General features: G+C 39.8%; 1 protein-coding gene and 1 long non-coding RNA gene across 3 annotated transcripts in view; both read right to left on the reverse strand.

Annotated features, from left to right (window-relative positions):
- On the reverse strand, nucleotides 1-17,754 carry LOC124281203. 2 transcript variants are annotated; one of them, XR_006899874.1, is made up of 3 exons: nucleotides 17,316-17,754; nucleotides 4,074-4,077; nucleotides 1-27 (listed from the first exon to the last, which is right to left on the reverse strand). It is a non-coding gene; the product is annotated as an uncharacterized LOC124281203 (long non-coding RNA). The 2 variants fall into 2 exon arrangements; XR_006899873.1 differs by lacking the exons at nucleotides 1-27; nucleotides 4,074-4,077 and adding exons at nucleotides 1,598-1,611; nucleotides 13,503-13,504.
- The window catches only part of LOC124281202 (cytochrome P450 2C23-like), a 21,017-nt gene continuing 3,253 nt past the window's right edge, over nucleotides 8,119-25,882 (reverse strand). The window contains exons 2-5 of the mRNA XM_046717222.1: nucleotides 12,753-13,161; nucleotides 11,031-11,552; nucleotides 10,254-10,694; nucleotides 8,119-8,417 (exon numbers count right to left, since the gene is read on the reverse strand). Of these exons, the coding sequence (XP_046573178.1) occupies nucleotides 8,236-8,417; nucleotides 10,254-10,694; nucleotides 11,031-11,552; nucleotides 12,753-13,134 (1,527 nt within the window). The 5' untranslated portion in view covers nucleotides 13,135-13,161 and the 3' untranslated portion in view covers nucleotides 8,119-8,235. The remainder of the gene's footprint in view (nucleotides 8,418-10,253; nucleotides 10,695-11,030; nucleotides 11,553-12,752; nucleotides 13,162-25,882) is intronic.

Below are 25,882 nucleotides of genomic sequence, written 5' to 3' on the forward strand. Positions count from 1 at the left end.
TGAGTGCGGAGTAAAACTAAACTCACTCTTTCATTTATTTCAACATACATATCATCATCATCATCAGTCTCATCAACAGTATTATGAAATACAACCATTAGGAAATATTAGCACTATCATCATGATACATACATTATTAGAAAAGCACATTATACACAATATCACATGCATACATTATTATTCATAGTCCAACAAAGTGAGATACTCTATCTCCATAAGCAAGTGGAGTCTTGACACAATCTTGCAGCAGTCTCTTCTCACGGTCTAGCCGTTCTTCAGACTGGTGATTGAGTAGATCTGAGTTACATAAACTCGGGTACCAGCTCAGTTCAGTGGTAAGGGGAACTGTGTTCACCAGCTCAGGGGTAACTAAAAAGTGCATCACCTGTTGTTTTAAGAGATTAGCACGTTACCTGGAACCTTTAAACAATACCTGCTGGCAAACTAGGGACACCCCGACCAATGCTTGATATTTCAAGCCACAGTTTATCTTGTTCACTCATCTCATGTTTACAGTGACAGATGGTATGGATGAGTAGGTCTTTGAAGTGTGATTGACACAGCTCATATATGCCACTAATGGTTCTAACGTTAAAAGCGGCTATATTACAGTTTATGATTGTTAAATTTCCAGAAGGCTATTGTTTATCGTTTGTAAATATCATGCTTTTCTCTGCACGATTATTATATCTATAATTTATCTGTATTCCGGAGCGGTATTCAGATAAGCACCATACTGCTTGTTTACCAATCCGGTTCCTCTTTTGGAAATAAATATGTTTAAACCATATATGCCTTGTGCACCTCCTGGGTGCCATGATGCACATAGATTAACCACAAATTTGCATTGCTGTTTAAAACGCGGTACTGTTAGTGAACACGCCCCTCGAACCGCTTCCAGGAAACCAGCCCTTCGCTTAATTCCATAAAAGCTAATGGGTGCTACTAAAATGGAATGGATTTTCCCATTCTGCTATTCGAAATTATGAAGTGAACTAGTACAAGTGTGTTCTATTACGTGTAAACTTGTTTTGAATTGAAAGTGTGTCAGTTGATTAACGTATTTAATCAGTAAACACAAAGAATGTGTTTAAATTAGGGATTTATAGCAAACTCGATTTCAGCATGAGCAAGGAAGTAAAGCGGGATAATTAATTCGGATTACCAGCGTGGTCACGTGACTCCTAATTTGCTACAGCTATGTTCCTTGGTCATTGTAATTGCCAAAATACAAAGAGACTAAGTATCATTGAAGTTTTTGAAAGGCATTTAGAAGTTGGACAAACATGAATACATGACTCGTTTTATGGATAACAACTTCGTTTTTATTCTTTACACGACGTTTCAGAGCTAATTCTTGCTGATTCATTTACATGATGAAGGAGTAAGAATTAGCTCTGAAATCGTCCATAAAGAAATTCAATAAAAATAATTTGTTATCCATGAAACGTGTCATGTATTAAGTATTGACACATGTCATCGGTTCCCCATTGCGCAGATCGATGTTCATGCTGCTGAGCACAGGATTGTCTGGTCCAGACTCCATTATTTACAGACCGCCGCCATATAGCTGGGATATTGCTGAGTGCAGCGTAACACTAAACTCACTCACTCACTCATTTTGAATAATCCAGGTGCATATATAGAGGTAGACTAACAACTAGTCTCGGAAATGAACATATTTTACAGAAAAATAGAACATTGTATAAAAAATGAAATATAATGAAAACGAGCCCTTAGACCTTCTTAATTTTCGGACTGTGGAAATCTAGACATACCACATTTTCTAGACTTACGTGGGCTGCCTTGGATATATTTGCTTCAGGGTCTTTTTGACAGACTAGTATAGAGAGATATTTCACCTGAGAGACAAATTCAACACGATTAATAGGTTGGAGGCGTTTGCGTCTATGCGCCTATAACCAATAAATAGAGAGGGCTTAAGTCTTTGTTAACTTCAGAAAATTACCCAGATATTGACTTGAATGATATCTCCACCGTATCCCCTCGGATTACAAATCTAGAGCACCACCACTCTATCGTGGACCAAACCTTGACCTTTAGATGACAAGCTCATACAATTGGCAAACTGGGACACCAGTAAGCAAGAATTCTGACCCCACAACAGCATTCTAACAGCGGGACGAACAGGCGAGCTTTACAAATTATACCCCGGGTCTCTGTCATGACGAGTCAACGCATTAACCACTAGCATGACTAGGTAACCCACCTCCCCTTAATTCAAGAGCAGGAAAGTACACACTGACAGTGCATTTGGAACACACTAACACACACATGTTCAGATAATTAGAGCCACCTCCCATGACGACCGCCATACGACGGTGGAATATTCATGTCCAGGTACTAGTTCTATCAGTCCGTATTGAAATTTTCTCTACCTGCCCGAACACGGCACTTTTAGGCATGGCCACTGCGTCTGATTTACATGTTCCTGATTATGAGAAAACAACATGCATATATCACTGAAAGGACATTTTATTCATTAATTACAATTGGTTTATAACAGTGTAAATTGGTAAAATGTTGTTGTTGTATTACATTGTTTTGTTACAGTTAAGAAAACAATGACGTTCTTTGAATACATAATATATATTTATGTATATTATAATCATATCTAGAATGGGAGTAAAGAGAAATCTGCAATAAGACTGTACAACCCAGCTTAGTATGCTGCTTAAAATACAGCCTTGTCTAACACCTAGTTCCCTAATAAAAGGTTCAGATAATTCATGCTTATTAATTACCCACACTTAAACATTTTCGTACATACTCTTCAACATTTTATTCATTTTACTACTAAGACCGTGCGATTGTCCCCATAGTTTATTCCGTTGCACAGAATCAAAAGCCTTTGCAAAATCAATGAATAGTGCGTAGAGCGTTCCACCTTTTGAGCTGAGGTATCTTTGTATGAGACTATACAGTATAAAGATAGTATCTGTTTTTGTATATCCCTCCCTAAAGCCCGCTTGACCCTCGTATATCTGATCCATTACGTCAGCCTGGTGCAGTAGTTGGTGAAAGGGTGACATTGGCAAGGACGCTTTCTCTGTGTGATATAAGTGGCCCGACAATACTTGACATATTTTGACCTAGAAATATTTCTTTACTTTACCCATATTTTAGACCATAGATTAGACTTGTGTTCGCGATTTGGATAAATTTGGCACTTTTTGTTGGGCGACAAAGCCAAAATATCCCTTCCAGGATTCCATAAACGTACAACTGAAAGGAACGCTCGGGTCAGACGAGGCGATGCTGTGTGCTAGAATACATTGTGGCCTAGATTTTGCACTCGATTTTAAGAGAGTTAAAAAGTAGGTCGTTTTCTTTGTGCAGCAGTGCAACAGTACCAATTAAGTCAGCTAGAAATATTTCACGTCTTCCTATGCTTAGCCTAGCTTCAAGCCTGTGCTGAATACGACGCCCATTGATGAATAGTAATTCATAGTAACAGTTAATCAATTAGAGAGGTCAAAATAAGTATACAGAAAGGAGGCCAGTCTTTTAATGGGACATCTTGTTCTTTTTATTTATAAAATCTTGAAATTATCATTTACACTTATAATTACTTGTGCAAGGCTGCTTTTTTATAAAAACTGTTGTTCAAAATGCCACAAGAAGACAAGGCATCTTAGTGGTTCAAGCGTTCGTTTTCTTCACGCCGAAGGACATGGTTCGAGTTCCCACATGAGTACAATGTGTGAAGCCCATTTCTGGTGTCCCCCGCTGTGATATTGCTGGAATATTGCTAAAGCGGCATAAAACCATACTCACTCACACTAACTAACTTAATAGGTTTTAATAGGCTAACATATCAATGTTTCATATTAGAATATACAAGGAGTTCGTGACTCTTAAAACGAAGCTATAGAAAAATGTCTCCATCAGCATGACTTCTAACGAAGTGACGTCAGTGTTCATACGAGGGAGACTGGTGATTTGAAACTGATGGTGATAGTTCTACAAACATACCATTCCCCAGTGGAAGGTTTAGTCTACAAACAGCTTTGGAGGATCACATATTCGATTAACAACAAACGTAAGTTCACCATTCTGTGTCAACAATGTCGAAGATGAAAATCTGAATGGGCCGTGCCACTGGGCGGCACGGGAGAAGGGGGAGGGGAGATATGTAACCAGGGACACAGCGATGGGGCCAGCTCACTGACACACATATACAATCGGCAAGGGCCTTTCCTCCCAGTCGTGGGTTTGTTTGTTCGTCCTAGCTGAGCTGACGGTAATTGCGTTATCGGCGACGCACCAAACGAACTGAAGTAAACCGATGCCGAATATGTATTACCTTCACGGTGACAGCATTATGAGTTTCTTCACAGGGTGTTACTGTTTGTGTTTGCGAGTACGTATGCCTGTGTATGGATGTGTACATGTGCAAGCGTGCGTACGTATGTGTGCGTGCGTGTGTGTGTGCGCGCACGCGTGTGTGTGCGTGTCCGTGCGTGATATTGCGTGTGGTGATTATTAATACCCTTGACCGTTTTTTTATATAAATCGCTGCTCTTGTATTATATGACCTGAGAATTTTTACTGCCATACAAAATTACACCCATCATCACCATCCTCATCATCATCATCATCACACTTTCAATGTCCACTTCCTGTATGCAGTTTCGAGCATAACGTTCTCCACGACGTCTGTAAACACGACGTCTTCCGTCCATACAAAGAAGTAAAAAACCAAACACCTATCCATCGCTGTTGTGGCCATACTTTATGTCCTTCACATTGGCGTTTATCCCTGTTTGGGCTGAAATCATGCGCAACCCTGGTGTTGTTGTATCTATAGAGGTGACTTCGTTGAGTATCACGCAATTGATGCACCCGCGCTGACACGTGGTCAGGTTGGTCACGTGCTGACCCTGCGTCTGATAACGTTTCCACAGCCTTGTAGTTTTTGCTTGGCAATACGTGTAAAATCTGGCTACGGGAAACTCCGACTAGCCTGTCTGCTGTCGGCCGATGGCGTTGTTGCTAGGGCTTCCACGGGTACTCGAGTACGAGTCGGGTTTAGCTGGACTCGAGTCCATTTTCTAGGACTCGGGGACTCGAAAAGGGGAGATAACTCGAAGTATTAGGTTACGTTGACAGACTGTCTGTCTGCCATATGCTAAGCATGAGCGGCCGTTAACGTCTAATATTAAGATAAGATATAACTTTATTATCCCGGAGGAAATTCTTATACATCCAAACTGTCTAAAAATGAATATGTACACGATTCACAAAAATATACACAATAATTACATGCTCAAAACGAAAGCTATTTACACAATAAAACTGACATGATATAATTCAATTAACCACATAGGTAAAGAGGCTGAATAATTCTAGTTGTTATCACATGGTGATACTTCAAAATATTTGTTGCATTCACGAATACTTGATGGTATGAAAGACTGTCGAGCTCTGTTTGTTTTGAGGGAAGGTAATCGACAGCAGCGTCCAGAAAGAAGTACTTCAAAATGGTGAGATAAAATATTTTAACTATCAAATCTAATTTTTAGTTGCCTTTTTTGACAATCTGGCGCTCATAGATAAAGGGAATATACTCGAAATTTTGCCGGCAGTATTAACAATTTTGAAAGGTTTGTTTTTGTTGCGATCCGACAGGCCCCATACCAACATAGAAACTTGTAGGTCAACACACTGTGAATAAAGGTTTGATAAAAACTGTCATTACGGTTTTGTCAATGACTTGAGGGGCGGTGGGGTGGCCTAGTGGTTAAAGCGTTGGCTCGTCACGCCGAAGACCCGGGTTCGATTCCCCACATGGGCACAATGTGTTAAGCCCATTTCTGGTGTCCCCCGCCGTGATATTGCTGGAATATTGCTAAAAGCGGCGTAAAACTAAACTCAGTCAGTCAGTCAGTCAATGCCTTGACTATAATATGGTTCAGAATCAGCAATTAGGCCAGTAACAGTGGCGTCATCTGCGAATTTCACAGTAAACAAATCAGTTAATGACAAGTAACAGTCATTTGTATACAAAACGAAGAGTACGGATGAAAGAACACAGTCCTGTGGAGCTCCAGTAGAGGTTGAGAGGAAAGAAGATTGATAGCCATTGACACTGACATACTGAGTTCTATGTACCCTGAATTCTTTAACCCATCTGATAATGTTTTTATTAAGGCCTAGATTAAGTAGTTTACTCCTCATAAGGTGTGGCTGTATGGTATTAGTTGTTACAAGTCTGCAGATGAGAGTAAGTATTATACATCGTTTGAGATTTCACTTCTTAAAATGATTAGGTAACTATCTTAACAGACATGGAGAACGATAAAAAAATCAAATGTATGGGCGTGTCTTGATCTGGATTGTGAAAAGAGAAAAATAACCAAATGCCGCCTGTGCGGTATATCACTGCGTTATGCAGGCAGTACAACCAGTACGATGAAAAAAAACACATTTGGCAAGTAAACATCCAAATACTGACTCTGACCAATAGGAAATGTTAGTCACACGACGATATGAAGTAAGTGTTCACTTGTGTGATCGGAACACGTCATGCCGGTTACGCTATCGTTTGTTTGAAAGGTATGAATTTCGAGTACTCGGGTCCGAGTCGAGTCTCACCCCTCGAGTACTCGAGTCCAAGAAAATGGACTCGTTGAAGCCCTAGTTGTTGCCTTGAGCTTCAGTCGTGGCATGTTTTCAACAATTCACTTCTTGTACAATTGTGATATGAGATACATGAAAACCTATCGTGTTCTTAGCCCGACCATCTATGTTGCACCATGTTGGTGGTGTGCTTGATCACCATGCTCCAACGTGGTTGCGTTTTACGCACTTTTACGGTAGTTTCAGGCCGCACTGTATTCTACCCGCACAAAACACGGCCCATACTACAGCACCGGTGGAAAGCGTAACCCGGGGACATGCACGTTTGGACTCATAGGCGGATCCAGAAATTTTCAAAGGGGTTTATAAACATTGTGTTGCTTCCAGTTAATTTAGGTTTTCAGGGCAATGAAACAGCAGATAATCTTGCTAGGTCAGGATTGTGAAATGTGAGGTGAGGTGAAATTGAGTTTTACGTCGTTCTTGAGAATATTTCGCTCATATGACGACGTGCATGCGTGTATATGTGTATGTGCCCCTGCTTGTACTAGCCCAGACTTAAGCTGGTTTTATAGTGCTAGCCCACTGAGATACCATGCCGCAATGAAGCATGAATACCCCACTCAGACACATTATACTGACTCCGAGCCAACCAGTTTTGTTGTACCCATTAATGCCGAACGCCAGGCTGGGACCAACAAGTAACATATTTTAACGTCTTTTGGTATGACGCGGTAGGGGATCGAACCCGCGTCCTCCCGCTCTCCAGGCGGACGCTCTAAACCACTACACCACGGAGGCGTTTGATTGTGAAAGGATGGGGTTAATAATTGTTTTAATTAAGCCTTGCCAAAGAAATTGTGAATGTGCCATTGTGAAGCCGGTCGCCATGAAGTGGCAAACCTTGTGTGATGTTAGATTTATTGGACGACAGATGTGCAGACGCTGGGCAATACAGGAGTACCATTGCACTGGGTCTAATGTTAATGAATCCTGGTACTCAGGGGAGATTAGTGCCGATACTTATCTCATCCAGTTTTGACAAGCACCTGCTACAATGAGAGTAATTACTGTACTGGCATATCTTCAGTCAGATAATGGAACGCTGTCACCTTGACCCGTGTCTGGCTGGTAACGCCATACCAGATTGTTCTATAGCTACCAATGAAACAACATTGTGTTTTGTTAAATGTTCATACCAGTGAAGATACGGGTTAGAATTGTTCTTCAGCAACAGTAAAAGGCGACTAACGGGATCGGGTGGACAGGTTCGCTGACTTGGTTGACACATGTCATCGTATCACAGTTCGTAGAACGACGCTCCTGATGTTGATCACAGGATTGCCTGGTCCAGGCTCAATTATTTACAGACCGCCGCCAAATAGCTGGAGTATTGCTAAGCGCGGCGTTAGTCAACAAAAAACAAACAACCAACTAAATGTTCAACAGGACTATTCACAAAATGAATCAAAATTGGGACAATGCTTTATTAGAACGCCATTTATCAAGCCTAACGTCAATTTGTCTTGAAGGAAAAACGTGAAATATAAAGTTTATTCTGAGTAACATAATATGATACGCATTGGTATGTCATATTATACGCTGTGTGGTTTATGGAGATTGCAAGAAAACTTATTTTGTCCTTGGTATTGCCTTCATCTTGAACTGCTGCGGGTGAGTGACGATTCCGGGCAATCTTTTCAAGGACGGGCACATCCCGCCTGCAGGTCGGAATTCGAACTGTTGGATCATGCTAGCAGTAAACAGGAAGAGTTCCATTCGTGCCAAGGCCTCACCAAGGCATGCTCGGTGCCCTGAATATAACACAGATAGCACATTTAGCATCGATTCGGTATAACAAAATAATTTATAACCTCACCAAGGCATGCTCGGTGCCCTGAATATAACACAGATAGCACATTTAGCATCGATTCGGTATAACAAAATAATTTATAACCTCACCAAGGCATGCTCGGTGCCCTGAATATAAAACAGATAGCACATTTAGCATCGATTCCGAATAACAGAATGATTTATACCCCACCAAGGGATGCTCGGTAAGATGAACATAGCACAGATAGCACATTTAGCATCGATTCGGTATAACAAAATAATTTATAACCTCACCAAGGCATGCTCGGTGCCCTGAATATAACACAGATAGCACATTTAGCATCGATTCGGTATAACAAAATAATTTATAACCTCACCAAGGCATGCTCGGTGCCCTGAATATAACACAGATAGCACATTTAGCATCGATTCGGTATAACAAAATAATTTATAACCTCACCAAGGCATGCTCGGTGCCCTGAATATAAAACAGATAGCACATTTAGCATCGATTCCGAATAACAGAATGATTTATACCCCACCAAGGGATGCTCGGTAAGATGAACATAGCACAGATAGCACATTTAGCATCGATTCCGAATAACAGAATGATTTATACCCAACCAAGGGATGCTCGGTAAGATGAACATAGCACAGATAGCACATTTAGCATCGATTCCGAATAACAGAATGATTTATACCCAACCAAGGGATGCTCGGTAAGATGAACATAGCACAGATAGCACATTTAGCATCGATTCCGAATAACAGAATGATTTATACCCCACCAAGGGATGCTCGGTAAGATGAACATAGCACAGATAGCACATTTAGCATCGATTCCGAATAACAGAATGATTTATACCCCACCAAGGGATGCTCGGTAAGATGAACATAGCACAGATAGCACATTTAGCATCGATTCCGAATAACAGAATGATTTATACCCCACCAAGGGATGCTCGGTAAGATGAACATAACACAGATAGCACATTTAGCATTGATCCGGACGATTATCATTGTATGTACCAATCCTTATGCTGAACATACGTATCTTTATACTGAGAGATGGGTCGTATGAACAGATCACTATACCGACAGAGACAGGGGTCGTGCCGAAAGACATACTGACAGACACTGATCGTATGTACAGATCCTTATGCTGACATGACAGGGGTCGTGCCGAAAGACATACTGACAGACACTGATCGTATGTACAGATCCTTATGCTGACATGACAGGGGTCGTGCCGAAAGACATACTGACAGACACTGATCGTATGTACAGATCCTTATGATGACATGACAGGGGTCGTGCCGAAAGACATACTGACAGACACTGATCGTATGTACAGATCCTTATGATGACATGACAGGGGTCGTGCCGAAAGACATACTGACAAGACACTGATCGTATGTATAGATCTTTATGCTGACATGACAGGGGTCGTGTACTCCTGTAGCTATGACGACAGATACAGGGGTCTTGAATTAAATTCCCCATGAAAATGACAAACGTATAAATAATGTCACTGGGTCTGATGTGGTGTGGTTGCTGTTTAACGCCGCACTCAGCAATATACCAGCTATATGGCGGCGGTCTGTAAGAACTCGGGTCTGGACCAGACAATCCAGTGATCAACAACACGCGCATCGATATACGCAACTGGGATACGATAACATGTGTCAACCAAGTCAGCGAGATCCCGTTAGTCGCCTCTTACGACAAGCATTGGTTACTGAAGACCAATTCTGACCCGAATCTTCACGGGTTCACTGGATCTGAACCTAAGTTGAGTTGCTATAATAAAGTCTTACCTAGGGAGAATGCGATGTGTTCATTCATCTTCTGAAACCTCACCGCTGTGTCCAGAAATCTGTCTGGCCGGAAGTTCTCAGGATCACCCCAGACATCCGGTTCCTTCAGGACAGAGCTCAACATTGGTAACACGGTGATTCCTTCCGGGAAAGTGTATCCCCGGAACTCTACATCACGGGAAACAGAGTGAGGTAGATTGGTCGGCACGATGTCAGCACACCGCAGTATCTCGGCAACCGTGGCCTCGACATACGGCAGGTTGATTTTATCCTTAATGGAGGGTCGTCTGCTCTGCCCTATGTGTTCTTGGATCTCCTTGAAACACTTCTCTTGGACCTCCGGATAATTAAGGAAATACGCCAGACCCCATCGGAGAGCGGTAGTTGTGGTTTCAGAGCCAGCGATGAACAAGTCACTGAGACACTTTTCCAGATTCTCGTCTACAGGGATTCAAAAACAAAATATAATTTTAACCTCTGCATGTGTTTAAGAAGATATGCATTAAAGTCTCGTAGTTGAATTAATTACGTCAGTAAACCACCGTTGTTTCAGCTGGGTTGTCCTCAAGTGGAAAAAAAGCTGCATTTAACCAAACAAAACACGTCATTACACCATTATTTGGCAAAGGATATTCTGAATCTCGATTATGAAAGAAGGTGGGTTCCTCCTCGTATCGAAATTACTAGACTTTTATTCACAGTGACACAGTATTAAATCTTTTGGATTAATTGTAATGTGCATGGTGTATCGTTTTTGGATTATTTATTAAGCTTTACCACTCATAGTCGTCTTTTGTCCTTGCTGGTGGCGATGTTTCATGGCCTTGATATAAGCAGAGGTGAAGTTGGTGACGCTGCTGTCATCGTTGTCCGTGTTGATATAGATAAACGGTCGAATTATTTCTTTATCAATTATAGATACATTTCGAAGAGTTTGCTTAAATTTGAATAAGTCCCCAGGTAAATGGCGAACAACGGGCAAAAAGTTGAGAACGTTGGCTGTGTGAAGGTTCCTGACGTTCTCGTCCAGACATTTCAGGAACTTGACAAACAAAGGATCGGTATATTCGAACCGTTTTCCGGAAACCAGTGAACTTATAACGTTTGCCACTGCGTTGTTGAGTGTTCGGGAACAATCAAAGTCCGTGTCGACGCATTCGTGGATGGCCTGGAGAAAGAACGACAACTCTTCCTGTATTGTATCCTCCAAAATGGTTTTGCCCATTCCGAATTCTTTTAGAGTAGACATGCTGAACTTCCTATGTTCCCGCCAGATTGAACCCGTTGAAAACACAAGACCTAAAGCAAAACAAAACTTTAATGCATGATATACACTTGTTCTATTCAGTCAATGACTGCATGTACAAGGAATGTACACTCTGTGATACAGTGATTTACATATTGATATTATGGCGTCTCTCACAGTCGTCTTACATTTCAGTGTGCCCGTGAAGAGGTTAGAATTGGTCTACAGCAGTGCCATGCTTGTAAGAGGCGATAAACGGGATCGGGTGGTCAGAGTCGCTGAATGTTTACACCCACCATCGCATCCAAATTGCGTAGATCGATGCTGATGCTGTTGATCACTGGATTGTCTGGTCCAGACTCGATTATAATATACAAACCGCCTCCACATAGCTGGAATATGGCTGCGTGTGGCGTTAAACAAACAGCAGACTTACATTTGAGTGAGGATTTTATGAGTGGATAAGGGCTAGGGACATCAAAAATGAGCAGTACATGGGGCGGGGTGGGGTGGGGGTGATGATACTAACCGTTGAGGACGATGACTGGCTGGTTGAAGATCAAGTCCCGAGGAAACGTTCACGACTTATGAACCTGAACCGTTATACATATTTTACAATGTTATATTGGAAACGACATGGAACACTGGCTGGTTGAAGATCAAGTCCCGGGAAACGTTCACGACTTATGATACCCTGAACCGTTATACATATTTTACAATGTTATATTGTTAAAAGAAACGTGACATGGAACACGGTTCTGTGCCATCTGCAGATGAAATGGATATTGATGGACATGTTCCTGATATTATGAATACAAATTGCCATTTAGAAAGTGGGGACCACTTTTAACCACTGAGTTAAAATTTAAAGTCACATCAGCAGTATTTCAGCCATATCGTGACTAAGAAAATTGTAAATTTATAAATGAATAAAAACATAGTCAGCTAATATACTTACCTGTCTGCAAAGGACAGTAAAACAACTAGATTATCACAGAAATGAATTTAAAACAAGTAATTAAATCTAAAATATGTTTACTGTAAATGACAAATTGAATACAATATAAACACAGGCTACAGATTGCCAACAACTGAAGGCAGATCACCATACTAGGGACAAATCGTTTTAAAGGTAAGGGGATGAGAATAAGTTATATAATTAGAAATGTGCCTCTAGTTGTGTTGATTGATGCTCATCCAGGCCGTGCAATTAATAGTGCATGTAAGGACAGCGTCTATTCAAGTAAATGTACCTTTTCCTTTCGAAAAATGATCGGTTAAAAATGAGGGCGGGCGGTGCGAGAAAACATCGGCGTTCTTGACAAGGGCCTCTTTGATGATACTGTAACCGTTGAGGACGATGACTGGCTGGTTGAAGATGTACACACTGAAGATATCTCCATATTGGCGTCGCAGTTTGCTGAATGTTACCGTGATGTCGGCGTCCATGGAGAAGATGTTGCCCACCAGTGGTAGAAGAGGGGGACCAGGGGGAAGACCAGAAGGACGCCGTGTTGACAGCCATAGTAATAGTGACACGGTGATAAACACCAATACCGTAGATGTATTAAACATCAACAGCCCTGTTATCAAGGTGAAGGTCGCGACTGCATAAACACAACTGTAAAGAGTCATGCTCAGGGGTGGCCGTTCCAAAAGTATCTGAAAGAATATGTATATTAATTTCGCTACATGCACCCTGTCTGAGTGCGGCGTTAAACACCAAACAAACAAACGAAATAAACACCCTGCAGCAGAATGACAGACAGACAGACAGACAGACAGGTTTTATTCAGTAATGTAGGCACAGTGGCCCATAGTACAGTTGAATTTTCATTTTAACAAATATTGGTCACGTGACCCGAAATTATGGTTTTACATGTGATTTAAGGATGGACATCAAATGTTTTATGAAAATGGCAGCTGATTTAATAGTGTCATCGTTATTAGAATTAAGTATTTTATATATCGTTTGTGGGGCATCATTAAAGAATTTTAGATACTTCTTTCGGCCAGCAGAGAATGCCTCACAGTCTAATAATAAGTGACGTTCGTCTTCAGTTTTACCAGAAGAACAATGAGAACATGATAAATCTTCCAATGTATTTTTATCTTTTCTATAACGCTGTATTTTTAAGGCATGTAAAGAGATTCTAAATTTACAAAAATTTCTTAAAAGGGACTTATCATTAAGGACCCTAATATATTTTTCAGGTCCGAACATCGATTTACATTGTGAATAATGACTTAGAAAACTCGATGAATGAGATTGTATTAGGAGCATAGTATTGAAAATGTGCAGCTAACTGGAAACACTATCTTCGTGTTCATCTTTCGCTCTCTAGGCAACTGCTGCATCAATTACATTACTGAGGCAGTTTCCTTACATCATTCACCTGATGAAGGAGTAAAGATATACGGTATGACTTCCTCCCGTATCCCCCCTAAAGTTTAATGATGAGGAGTATAAACATATGCTTTTCCTGCCTGGTGTCGAGAGTAGACATGCTTTCAAGCGTTCCCACCAATGTGACAACAATGTGATAAAATAACACCTCACAAAGGCAATTTCGACCAAAAATATTCATGTGGGATTGAAAGAGAACCACTACTCAACATAATCTGGTGAAAATAATTAGTGGATGGCGAAAATTCAGAGAAATTTCAATGGTTTGTGAAAGTGACTGTACACATTCAGTGGACTCCATATTCAACATGAGGATGTGTGTGAATGGATTCATTCAATACATGTAAGTAAACCTCCTCCATTGACTGAGAAGATAGAACTCATGACACCCCATGCTCTAGTATAATTTGACATTTATAACTGCTTACTTAACAACTTGGACTTAGTAAACAAATGACTGACACCCCCGGCAACTCAAAACGTCGGCGCAGTTCCCCCATTTCTCCCCAGTTGGATATTTCATTCTCCATTTCTAAGAGGACAAGATCCTTGTCAGACAGTTCTGTTTTCACCATTGAAGAACCAAGAATGGCAAATTTAGATATCGTTCCTCAAATTATTGAGGCCCTCAACTCACCTACAGTTTTGGAAAAGGTAGGAGTAGCTCTAGCCGGAGTGATTATGCCCCCAAATACACCTGACACTTGACAATAAACTTAAGTCCATGTTTGAAGTGTAACATGAGAATGAAGAGAAGATTGCCTCACTGGAAGAGCAAGTTGCTAAGGAAAACTAAAGGCAAAAGACTCACAGCTCGATGATATCTACCAGTACAGTCACAGAAATAATGTTGGTGTATTCGGTATAAATGAAGAGACAGGAGAAAACACAGATGAAATTGTGATTGAGTTAGCTGGTAAGATTGGGGTGAAACTTGACTTGCAGGACACCGAGAGAAGTCACAGGACCGGTAACCCTGCTAATTATACAGGGGGAAGATCTAGACCAATACTTGTGAAATTCATGTCATATCGGGGAAAGAGGGAGTTAATGAAAAATCTGTACAAATTGAAGGGAAGTCAACATCAGTCGAAAATCTTTATTAACGACGACCTCACAAAAAGGAGAGCCCGTATTGCTGCAGATGTTCGCAAACTGGTTGTGTCGAGAAAGTTGTCTGGATCCTGGGTAAGAGATGGTATCATTTTCGCCAAGAATCTTGATGGACATGTCAGTCTCATTTCCAAGAGATTCCAGTTCGACAAGTTAATCGAGTCACTCAAACTCAAAATCCGCCTAAGACTGTCTCAGGAGCAGAGGAGGATGGTGGCGTTCACGGATGTTGACGACAGCGAGGAGGAAGAGGTAGTCTGAGTCAGAAATGTGCGCGATCACCTCTAACTTGTACATATAACTGTGCTAACCGTGTACAAAAACACATTCCATGTATGACACGTGCGTTTGTTTACAAACAACAGCGAGTGACGGGCCTTCGTTCTGATTGGTCGACCCTCACTGCCACCACCCAATCACTGATCAGGATATTCGCCCTGCCACGGATGAACCCGTACCGCTTGGGATGCTGCCTGTTGTTTACTGTTGAAACTGTCATGCAAGTGTGAGTGTTGATCGAACTCAATATACGAACATGAACAATCTTAATCAGATAAAGTTGTTGTTTTGTTTTTGGTTTTTGTTGTTTTGTTTTTTTCAATGTATCTTTATTTACGAACACTGAAAACTGGACTTGTACACAATGTGACTTTGCACAAGGAAACACTTTCCCTGATACTTGCAGGTTTGCCTTATTTTAGTCCATGTATGAGACTACTGTTTAATTTACAGATGTGAGTTTTACATCCACTCCATTTATTCTCATTTAAAGAGGAAATCCACAGTTTTACGTTTATTTACACATTGCATCCCTTAAATGCTTATTACAATGTACACAAAGAGTCGAAGCCATTATTTTCTTTATCATTCCCCCACGGATAATGGGGAACTTTCTCATTTTTCTAACTTTATCATTAATTGTTTTGCTTTCATCCTTCAACAGTTTGTTGAAATTACCTGAATCTCAAGATGCCTACTATTTAGTTCATGCGACAAACATATTCTCAAATGTATCTAATGTTACAAAAAGTAAGATTATAGTTTTCTCTATTCATGCAAACATACCATTGCATGTTCATAAATGCATCCAGGTGATAATGATGAATAAACCCCAATTTTCTGTTTCAGTTTTACTTGTGAAAATATTTGATGAGTGTTGACATAGACTTGTATCGTCAGAGAATTGGGGTGTTTCACGGTAAAATCTATAGTTCTTCCAAGGGCAAGATTGATCTTAATACATATTACCTTGTATTATTTTTCTTTACCCTGGGTCTCAGGGGTATACAGTTGTTTCTTATGTTGTTGATTTGCTGTGGGGATGTCCATCCAAACCCTGGACCCATTACCGGTATACGAAACAATAGATCTAATTTGAATACAATCCATATAAATGTGCGTAGCTTAAGGGATAAAATTGGCATCATCAATTTTGAACTTAAAGATTATGATATCATCTGCATAACAGAAACATGGTTACATCCTGATATCTTAGATAATGATATTATGATAACAGGATTTCATAAACCTTTCAGACAAGATAGACTTACTCGAGGAGGAGGGGTAGCAGTTTATGTACGTGAAAATATCTACGTTAAAAGTATGGAAAATCTCTCAATAATGGGCTTAGAATCAGTATGGGTAAAAGTTACTTGTAGAAATCATCATACCTTGATCGGCACTTTCTACCGTGCTGATAAAAGTAATCGTTACTGGGATCTTATTGATATGTCAATTGGAAACGCATCTGATTTAGACATAGATATGGTAGTTACGGGGGATTTTAATATTGATTATCTTAGTAATAAATAACAGCGTCTAGATGAACTTCAAGCACGATATGGCCTCAGACAGATTACAAGTAAACCTACAAGAATTACCGAGTATTCTCGGACACTGATAGATCTGATACTTGTTTCTAATTATGTAAGTGTAAGTTCATCGGGAGTCCTTGATCCTGTGTGTAGTGACCACTGTCCAGTCTTTCATAGCATGAACCACCCCAAGCCTAGCAATCATACCTATAGAAGAAAGATATATAATTATTCCCTGTTAGACATTGAAAGTCTAATTTTATATCTCCGCGATTCTAATTGGGATTCACTTTTAGATATTGATGATTTGGATTCACTTGTTGATGGTTTTACGGACATCCTTGTAAGTGTATGTGATAAGTTTATTCCAAACAAGATCATTACGGTTAGAAATGAAGACAAGCCATGGATGAATTCCGAAATACGTAGACTTATCTGAAAACGTAACCGTAAACACAGACTTGCAAAAAGACGTAATTTACCCTCTGACTGCGAAGTTTTTAGAACCACAAGGAATAAGGTAGTGTCAGAAATTAAAAAAGCGAAAGAAAGGTACTTTTTATAATTAGATAGTATGATAAACGAACAGAGTCATAATAAGAAATGGTGGCAGCTTATTAAATACTATCTGAAGAAAAAAGATAAATCAACATCGTTTCCTTCCATTTCCCATGAAAATGTCATTTATGATGATCCTACATCTATAGCTAATATCTTTAACGATTTTTTCGTTGCCCAATCTACGGTTGAAGATACAGAACGTTCCCTCCCACCCTTATGTAGTAAATCATTGAACTGTTTAGCAAACATTGAACTAACCCAGAGAGATGTTGAAGATATACTTCTTTCTCTAGACGTTCGCAAAGCGACGGGCCCTGATGGTATTGGTAATAAATTCCTTAGGCTTACTGCCAAAGTGCTGTCTTAACTTCAATATTAAATAAGTCTTTAGACATAGCAAATATTCCCAGTACATGGAAACGTGCTTCCATAATACCCATTCATAAGAAAGAAAGTGTTAATGGATGTAGCAACTATAGACCAGTGTCTCTCACATCTTTGAAAAATGTGTTCACAAATACGTCTTTAAATTTTTTAAAGACAATGGTATTATAAATAAATTACAGTCTGGTTTTGGTCCTGGTGATTCAACAACTTATCAATTATTAGATTTGTATAACTTCATTTCAAGTGCCATGGATAAAGGTAAAGAAGTAAGAGCTGTCTTTTGTGATATAAGCAAGACCTTTGATAAAGTGTGGCATAAGGGACTTCTATACAAATTACAATCATATGGAATATGTGGTAAATTACTTGATTGGTTTGATAGTTATCTTCATGAAAGAGTTCAGAAAGTTGTTATAAACGGTTACAATTCCGAGTATAGATCTGTATTAGCCGGTGTCCCCCAAGGATCTGTGCTTGGGCCATTGTTATTTCTTGTGTATATAAATGATCTTGTTGAAAATATAGATTGCCATATAAGACTCTTTGCTGATGACACTTGACTTTATGTTATAATAGAAGATCCTACCGATGATGCTATGCGCCTCAATAAAGATTTAGAAAGGATTTCTCAATGGACAGTGCGGTGGCAAGTTAAATTCAATCCTTCTAAGACTGAAAGTATACAGTTTAGTAAAAGACGTTCCATAGTGATTAGTCCGAGATTATTTATGCAAAATATTCCTATAAACAAAGTTTCCGAGCACAAACATCTAGGCCTCTGGTTTCAAAAAGACGCAAATTGGACTGCACAGATAAATTCTCTATTTGATAAAGTTTCACCAATGATAAAGAAATGGGCTTTACACATTGTGCCCATATGGGGACTCGAACCAGGGTCTTCGGAGTGACGAGCGAACGCCTTAACTGCTAGGCTAAACCACCGCCCCCTTCTTCAATGGAAGGAGCGAAAGTCGATGTTCGCCACACGCAGCTGTTTCAACCCTTCAGTGTGTGTGTGTGTGTGTGTGTGTGTCAGACAACAGGCGTTGGTGATAATAACACACGTCTACGGGTATGGCGTCGACGGGGAGAACGTTACCATCAGGACTGTGTTGTGGAAACAGATCGATGGGGTGGAGGAAGCAGTATGGTGTGAGTGTGTGTGTGTGTGGGGTGGGGTGGGGGTGGGGGTGTCAGTCATCATCACAAAACCGCTCTGGTAGTTTGTCGTGGCAGAGTGAATGCCCTTTACTACCGTGACTCCATTCTTCAGAACAACGTCGTTCCCTTCTTTAACCAACATCAAGATCTGAACACATTCCAACAGGACAATGCTCGAGCGCACACTGCACGCCTTGCAACACAGTTTCTGGCAAACAACTACATTCCTCTACTTGCATTGCCCGCATCGTCACCAGATTTGTCTCCCATTGAACACTTGTTGGATTACATCGGCCAACGCCTCTCACGTCGCCCACAGATCAACAACCTTGGGGAACTTGAGAATGCCTTGCAACAAGAGTGGAATGCATTGCCTCAAAACATTATTCAGAGACTTATCAGTTCAATGAGGAGACGTTTCACAGCTTGTGTTGCTGCTAACGGTGGTCATACACGTTACTGACTTTCCAATTTGACTCCATCTTTCTTTCATTGTCAGCTGAATTAAAACTTCACTGTTTTGCTGGATTGTTTCTGTTTCTTTTCTTTACAAATATCGATTATCAAGAAAAACACTATATGTTATGTATAAATCCTTTATTCTGCCATTATTTGATTATTGTAGTTGTATATGGGATAACTGTACAGTTAGCCAGGCATCAATGCTTGAAAAATTGCAGCTTGATGCACTAAGAACAATATGTGGGGCTACAAGGGGAACAAGTCATAATAAATTATATTCAGAAACTGATCTTTTACCTCTAGCAGAAAGAAGGCGCATTCAGAAACTGACCCTATTCCATAAAATGATACATAACAAAACACCAGATTACTTAAACAGTCTCGTGCCAGAATCTGTCTCTGTTGCAAACCCATATAACTTAAGAAACTCTTCAAATTTGCACAAAATCGCTATAAGAACTACTTCATATGCTAAATCATTTTTGCCCAGTACTATTGAACTTTGGAATTCTTTACCTGAAGAACTCAGACTTATACAGTCACCAAGTGAATTTAAAAACAAGAATACACTATATTGTAATACTTCATTCGGATTTGATATCAACATTGGAAACAGGTTCTGTCAAATAATCCACTGTAGACTCCGATTAGAATGCAGCGATTTAAATGCCCATATAGTAAGTAGATTTATATCCGATAACCCATCATGTATTTGTGGTGCCGCCTTCGAAGACACCCTTCATTACCTTTTTATATGTCCCAATTATGATGCCATAAGAAACGATTTATTTTATTTCAAACATGGATATAACATAAATGACGCTCTGTATGGTAACTTAGAATTACCTAGATCTATAAATCATGATATTATCACATCTGTACATACCTTTATTACCAGTTCAAAAAGATTTAATCTGTCTTAAGTTTTCATCTGTCCCTTTGCAGAACTAAAAGTATTTGTGGCTGTGTGGATGTTCATATTCATGTATATTGTATGCATATTGTTATTTATGATACCATGTATTTTTGTAATATTTTTATGAAATGTAAGTCGCATAAATGTTGTTTTGTCTGGAGAGGCATTAATATAAGCGTTTTGCTTGTTTGCCGATCCAGTTTCTGAACAATGTATCAGAAATAAATATGTTTAAACCATATAATATGAATTGAATGGAAGCAGGTTGTATCCTATGTCCTGTTCAGATTAAAGTGCCAATATAGGTACATACACACACGCGCGCGGGCCCGCGTGTGTGTGTGTGTGTGTGTGTGTGAGAGAGAGAGTGTGTGAGTGAGAGAGTGTGTGTGAGTGAGAGAGAGAGAGAGAGTGTGTGTGTGTGTGTGTGTGTGTGTGTGTGTGTGTGTGTGTGTGTGTGTGTGTGTGTGAGGGGATACGGGCAGTCTTTCCGGATATACACTAGAGGCCAAAAGAAACCAAAAAGAAACGTTACCCTCCTACCTTTATGAATTCCTGAAAAACATTCAAAGAAATTTTAGGTTTTAGTTTACAAGAAAGCTTAACAACACAGCTTTATGCACATCTCAAACGCATTCATATTTTGGTGAAATGCATCTTTTTCAGAAGAGTGAAATTGTCCTATATTCGTCCATGCCTAAATAAACCAATAATAGTGATTTTGATGTCCTAAAGAAAGGTTGAAATAAAATTCTTCTATGGGACAATGATAACCCATTTAAAGTCACCATTTTTCAACTATTAAAACAAGAAACAACTGTTGTAGGGTGTGTAGAATTGTAAACTAATCATTGCTATGATTTCAGGCTTTTAAAACATTTTCTGCTAATTTGCATGAGTGAAAACAAGTGAAACGTGTCTTTGATATTGTGAAAAAATGTTTAGGAACATCTAAACTTATCTTTGTTAACATTTTGCTTGCAAAGTAACATTTTTCCATGTTCTGTTTAGCAATATCAATCGCCAAAACGCAGCAATATTCAAGCAGCATTTACATCCATTTCACATGTAGAATGATTCTATAGGGTATAAAGAGAGCCTAGAAGACATGATCTGATACACAAGTACGAGAAATATGCCACGATTAACAGCTGAAGGGAGAGAAAGAGCCATTGGGATGGTGCGGATGGGGTCGACATACAATGCTATTGCCAACGCCCTCGGATGCCGCCGGCAGAGGCCCAGATAAGCTGCATATCCGGGTAAAATACGCATAGAAAATTTCAAATTACGCATTGAAAAATAATTGTTGCGTACCAATTACGCATTTAAAATGTTAGATACGCAAAAAGTTTAAAACAAATGCGTACGGAATATATTTATAAAAATCGCTTGCGTAATGAAAAAGACATCGATTGCTATCAAGTTGTACTGTTAGTATAGGACTAGTGTTGTACTGTCAGTAAAGGATGAGTGATTTTTTTTATGAAATCATTTCCATTATATTTAAGTTAGCTTTGATTAGGTATGACATAAGGCAGAACATGCCTGCTTAGTAAACTTACTCAATGACATAATGCTTAGGTGAGTAAAATGACTGGGAAAATCCACCTGTAACAATATGGCCTTGGGTGAATGTGGAAGAGTGCCTTTACAGTTTACTTATACAACCGAAATACTGGTGCAGACTTCTTAACATGCCTGACTATAGATTACCAAAACAATGTTATTTTATGCTATTATCTCTAGACAGGGTGAGACGAATTTCATGGGCAACTAGAATTAAAAATATTCTTTTTCAATTTGGTTTTGGATTTGTTTGGATAAGCCAGGAAATTGGTGATGACAAAATATTTATTGAATCATTTAAACAGAGACTACATGATAATTTATTCCAATCTTGGCAGTCATCTTTGGACAGTAGCTGTATAATTTTAAAGGTTAAATATTTATAAATATAATTTCCTAAAAATGAATCAATATCGAATGCATTTTTACAACCTCTAAAACTATTCTTAACAATTTACTGTTCCGTACATCATCCAAAATAAGGGATTTTTGCAAAGTTCATATTTCGCGCCCATAAGCAAACAGTCAAAATCTTACAGTATATTATATTTTCCACCAATCGGATGGCCCAATTTCGTTTCTGCGGATCTGCTCAGATCACTTGAATGTCAAGGCCATCTAGATCTATGGCCGACAAGTGAGTATGATTGCCGATGGTTTTGGAGAAAATGCCTGCTTACTGTCGAGGAAATGATTTGTAGATGTTGCAATAAGTTTTTAGACCCGTGGAATGCCGCTGCCGATCGAATCTAGCCCTACATAGGTGCTGTCAGCGTGGCTGGAATTAATAAACGAATTTAGTACTATACATCGCTTTAAATTAGATAATTATATAGACCAATGTATCCCACCGTAACATGAATTCGGCGTTCTCCTGTTTTCGGCGATCGTACTTCTCGCGTGATTTCGACCGAACGCGCGCGAGGTCAGGGTCAGTATGCAAATTTCCTGAAAGGAGGTCACGTCAACTCGCTCCGTGAAAAAGTTTTCAATAATGGAAATCAGGAAGGTAAGAATAACAAAAAAATAGCAGTACCTAAATAATAACATGAATTTTCTTAATACTATATTTTACCTCATTATTAAGCTGTGTAAATAAGGTAAATGAGCCGACTATCAATCTTCGTTTGCATCGTCTGCTAGCCGATGATGTTTGTCAACATTATATCACGTAACTTGTGACGTAAGATGCCGCTCGATTAAAAAACTACGGAAACATTTTCGGGCCATCCTTATCCAATTTCTCCGTAACGTTAAACAATTTCTGATAGGTTTTTCTTGTATCCTTTCAGACAAATACGACTGTGCGCGGTCCGTATAGGTCCAATTACACCAGAGATGATCTAGATAATGCTTACAGACTAGTGGTAGAAGAAAATGTGTCCGCACAGAGAGCAGCAGCCAGGTGGGGGGTTCCGGTTTTTTACCCTTAAGGATCGTTTGTTGGGCAATATCAGCGTAGATACTGTCAAGTCGGGTCCCATGCCTCTGTTCTCCTCACAAGAAGAATCCTTTTTAGCGAGCCATATCAGAGTTATAGGGGAGATTGGCTATGGTTATACGCGTCAGGAGACCATTAATCTTGCAAGCGATTACGCTGTCAATCAAGGACACAGAGACAGAGATCGTCCTTTAAGTCTCCGATGGCTGTACAGTTTCTTAGGTAGATGGCCGGAACTTAAAGTACAGAAACCGAGGAAACTTGATGCAGCGAGGGCGAGATCAGCCACCAAAGAAAACATCAGTCGGTATTTCACAGAACTCTCCAACGTCATGCAAAAGTACAACTTTCAAAGTTCACCCCAGGCAATTTTTAATATCGATGAAAAGGGACTATCAACTGATGTAACACCACCCAAAATCGTCGCCGGGATACATTGCAAACCACAGACCGTGACATCTGGGAAATCACAAACGGTAACAATGATTGCCGCTGTTAACGCAGCTGGTGGCAGCGTTCCCCCTTACTTTGTATTTCCTGGACATCGTATGAGAGATGAGCTGTTATCAGGAGCTACACCCGGTACTGGAGGCACAGTTTCAGAGACAAGGTGGTCTAATACGGAAGTATTCAGCACGTATATGAAAACGCACCTGGTCCGACACTTGCCATCACGCAGCGCCGACTCTCCCGTTCTCATCCGCTATGACGAACACAAGAGTCGCGTTTCCCTTGGATTGATAGAATGGGCACGGGAAAATCACATCGTCCTATTTGTTCTTCCCCCTCATACAAGCCACCTCCTACAGCCACTGGACATCGGATGTTACGGGCCTTTTGAGACGACATGGATACGATCATGTCATTCATTCTTAAAGAACCAATAAACTTTGTTTTTTGTTACTCTTTTAACCATTACATATGAAAGATTTGTGGTTAGTCTTATGCGGAACACCAAATTTATTCTTTAAAAACTTGTGGTTAATTAATACCGAGCGACTAAAAGTGGCCAAAAAGTCGCCTGCTTCCCTCTCGCCCGCCAACGAAACCACAGACAGGTTACGTAACTCTGTCGCCAGAGCACTGCAGTGACGTCATATGAGGAACGATTTTCAGTTAGTTGTATAGAAAATGTGTAGCACGCTCATCATTTTGATGATTTCTCGACATCAACGACGACATGCCGAATCGTTGCTTTGTCGTCAATTGCTCCTAGGGGTCGGGCGATGGTATCCCCATGCACAGATTTCCACAGGACCCCGCAGTTCGTGCTAAATGGGTTATGTTTGTGAGTGCGAAGCGAGCGTTGTGGAAGCCTGAAACGATATCTTACTTGTGTTCAGATCGCTTCACGGAAGTTAAAGAATCAAAACTACTTACTAGTTGTAGTAAAATATGCATATGATTGATGACCATACAGATTTTCTATGACACAACTTGTAACATAACGATTTCTTCCTCGGAAGTGAGGTTGTGGTCGAAGTAACAATAATATTGTAAGTAGTATTATATTGACACCCACCTCGCTGCCACGAGAGACATTGTTATGATATACGCTATGTCATGCAAAATCCTATTGGCCATCAATAAAATACATATTTTACTACCAGTAGAAAGTAGTTTTGATTTTGTAACTCGGTGAAAACAAACCTAAATACCATTTATCCTCAGACTGGCGGATGTTCCCGACAGAAGGCGCCGCCATTTTAAAAATAAAAAAATCTGTTAGAATTAATGAGATTATAGTTTGTTTTCATCAAGTTAGAAAATCAAGACTACTTTCTACTCGTAGTTAAATATGTATTGGAATCATAACCAAACGGATTGTGCATGACACAACTTATAACATAACGATTTCTTCCACGGAAGCGAGGTGGGGGTCGAAGTCACAATACTGCGCGATAAATTTCTTGCTACATTCCCATGGTTAATGTCCACTCACCAGTATGTAGATACTAGTCAATGTGCGTCTTTATATTTGGTCTTATAATCCTAATTAGTTTATTATCACACTTGTATGCATTTTGAAACTAAATAGAAAGCAGACGATCTGCTGATACTTATAGTGAATTTATAACAGAACTGTAATATCTAGACATTTTATAGTTTGCCAATGTGAATCATAATTCGCACACACACCCTAGTGCATGTTGTCTGTCTCATTACACTTCACGGCGAAAACAATGATTCTGTTGAATGCTACGACAAATGAATAAAAACAAAATGCAAATATTAAAATTAAAACAGATTAAAGTTATAAGAACAATATCAGGCCATTACCTTGTTCGGGGAATGTATCCATCAATATCCACAAAACTGTTCCAAATGATGTGTCTTTTAACAGTTTAATATACGAAAAAGTGATAAATCTTTTCAGGTGTTGGTGTACAGTCTCATTGGTCACCCAAGATAGCACACCTGGCAACTAATTGCATAATGTCCGCCTTTCTTTAAAAACAGTAAATTAGTTAGCCAATAATGGGCAATCAATGTATTGCCGGTTAATCCTTTGAAAGAAGGACGTTGTTTTTACGCAGACGCCGACACGACAG

The sequence above is a fragment of the Haliotis rubra genome, unplaced genomic scaffold (genome assembly GCF_003918875.1).
Source record: "Haliotis rubra isolate DU_JTF1 unplaced genomic scaffold, ASM391887v1 Scf280, whole genome shotgun sequence".
NCBI classification, from domain to species: domain Eukaryota; kingdom Metazoa; phylum Mollusca; class Gastropoda; order Lepetellida; family Haliotidae; genus Haliotis; species Haliotis rubra.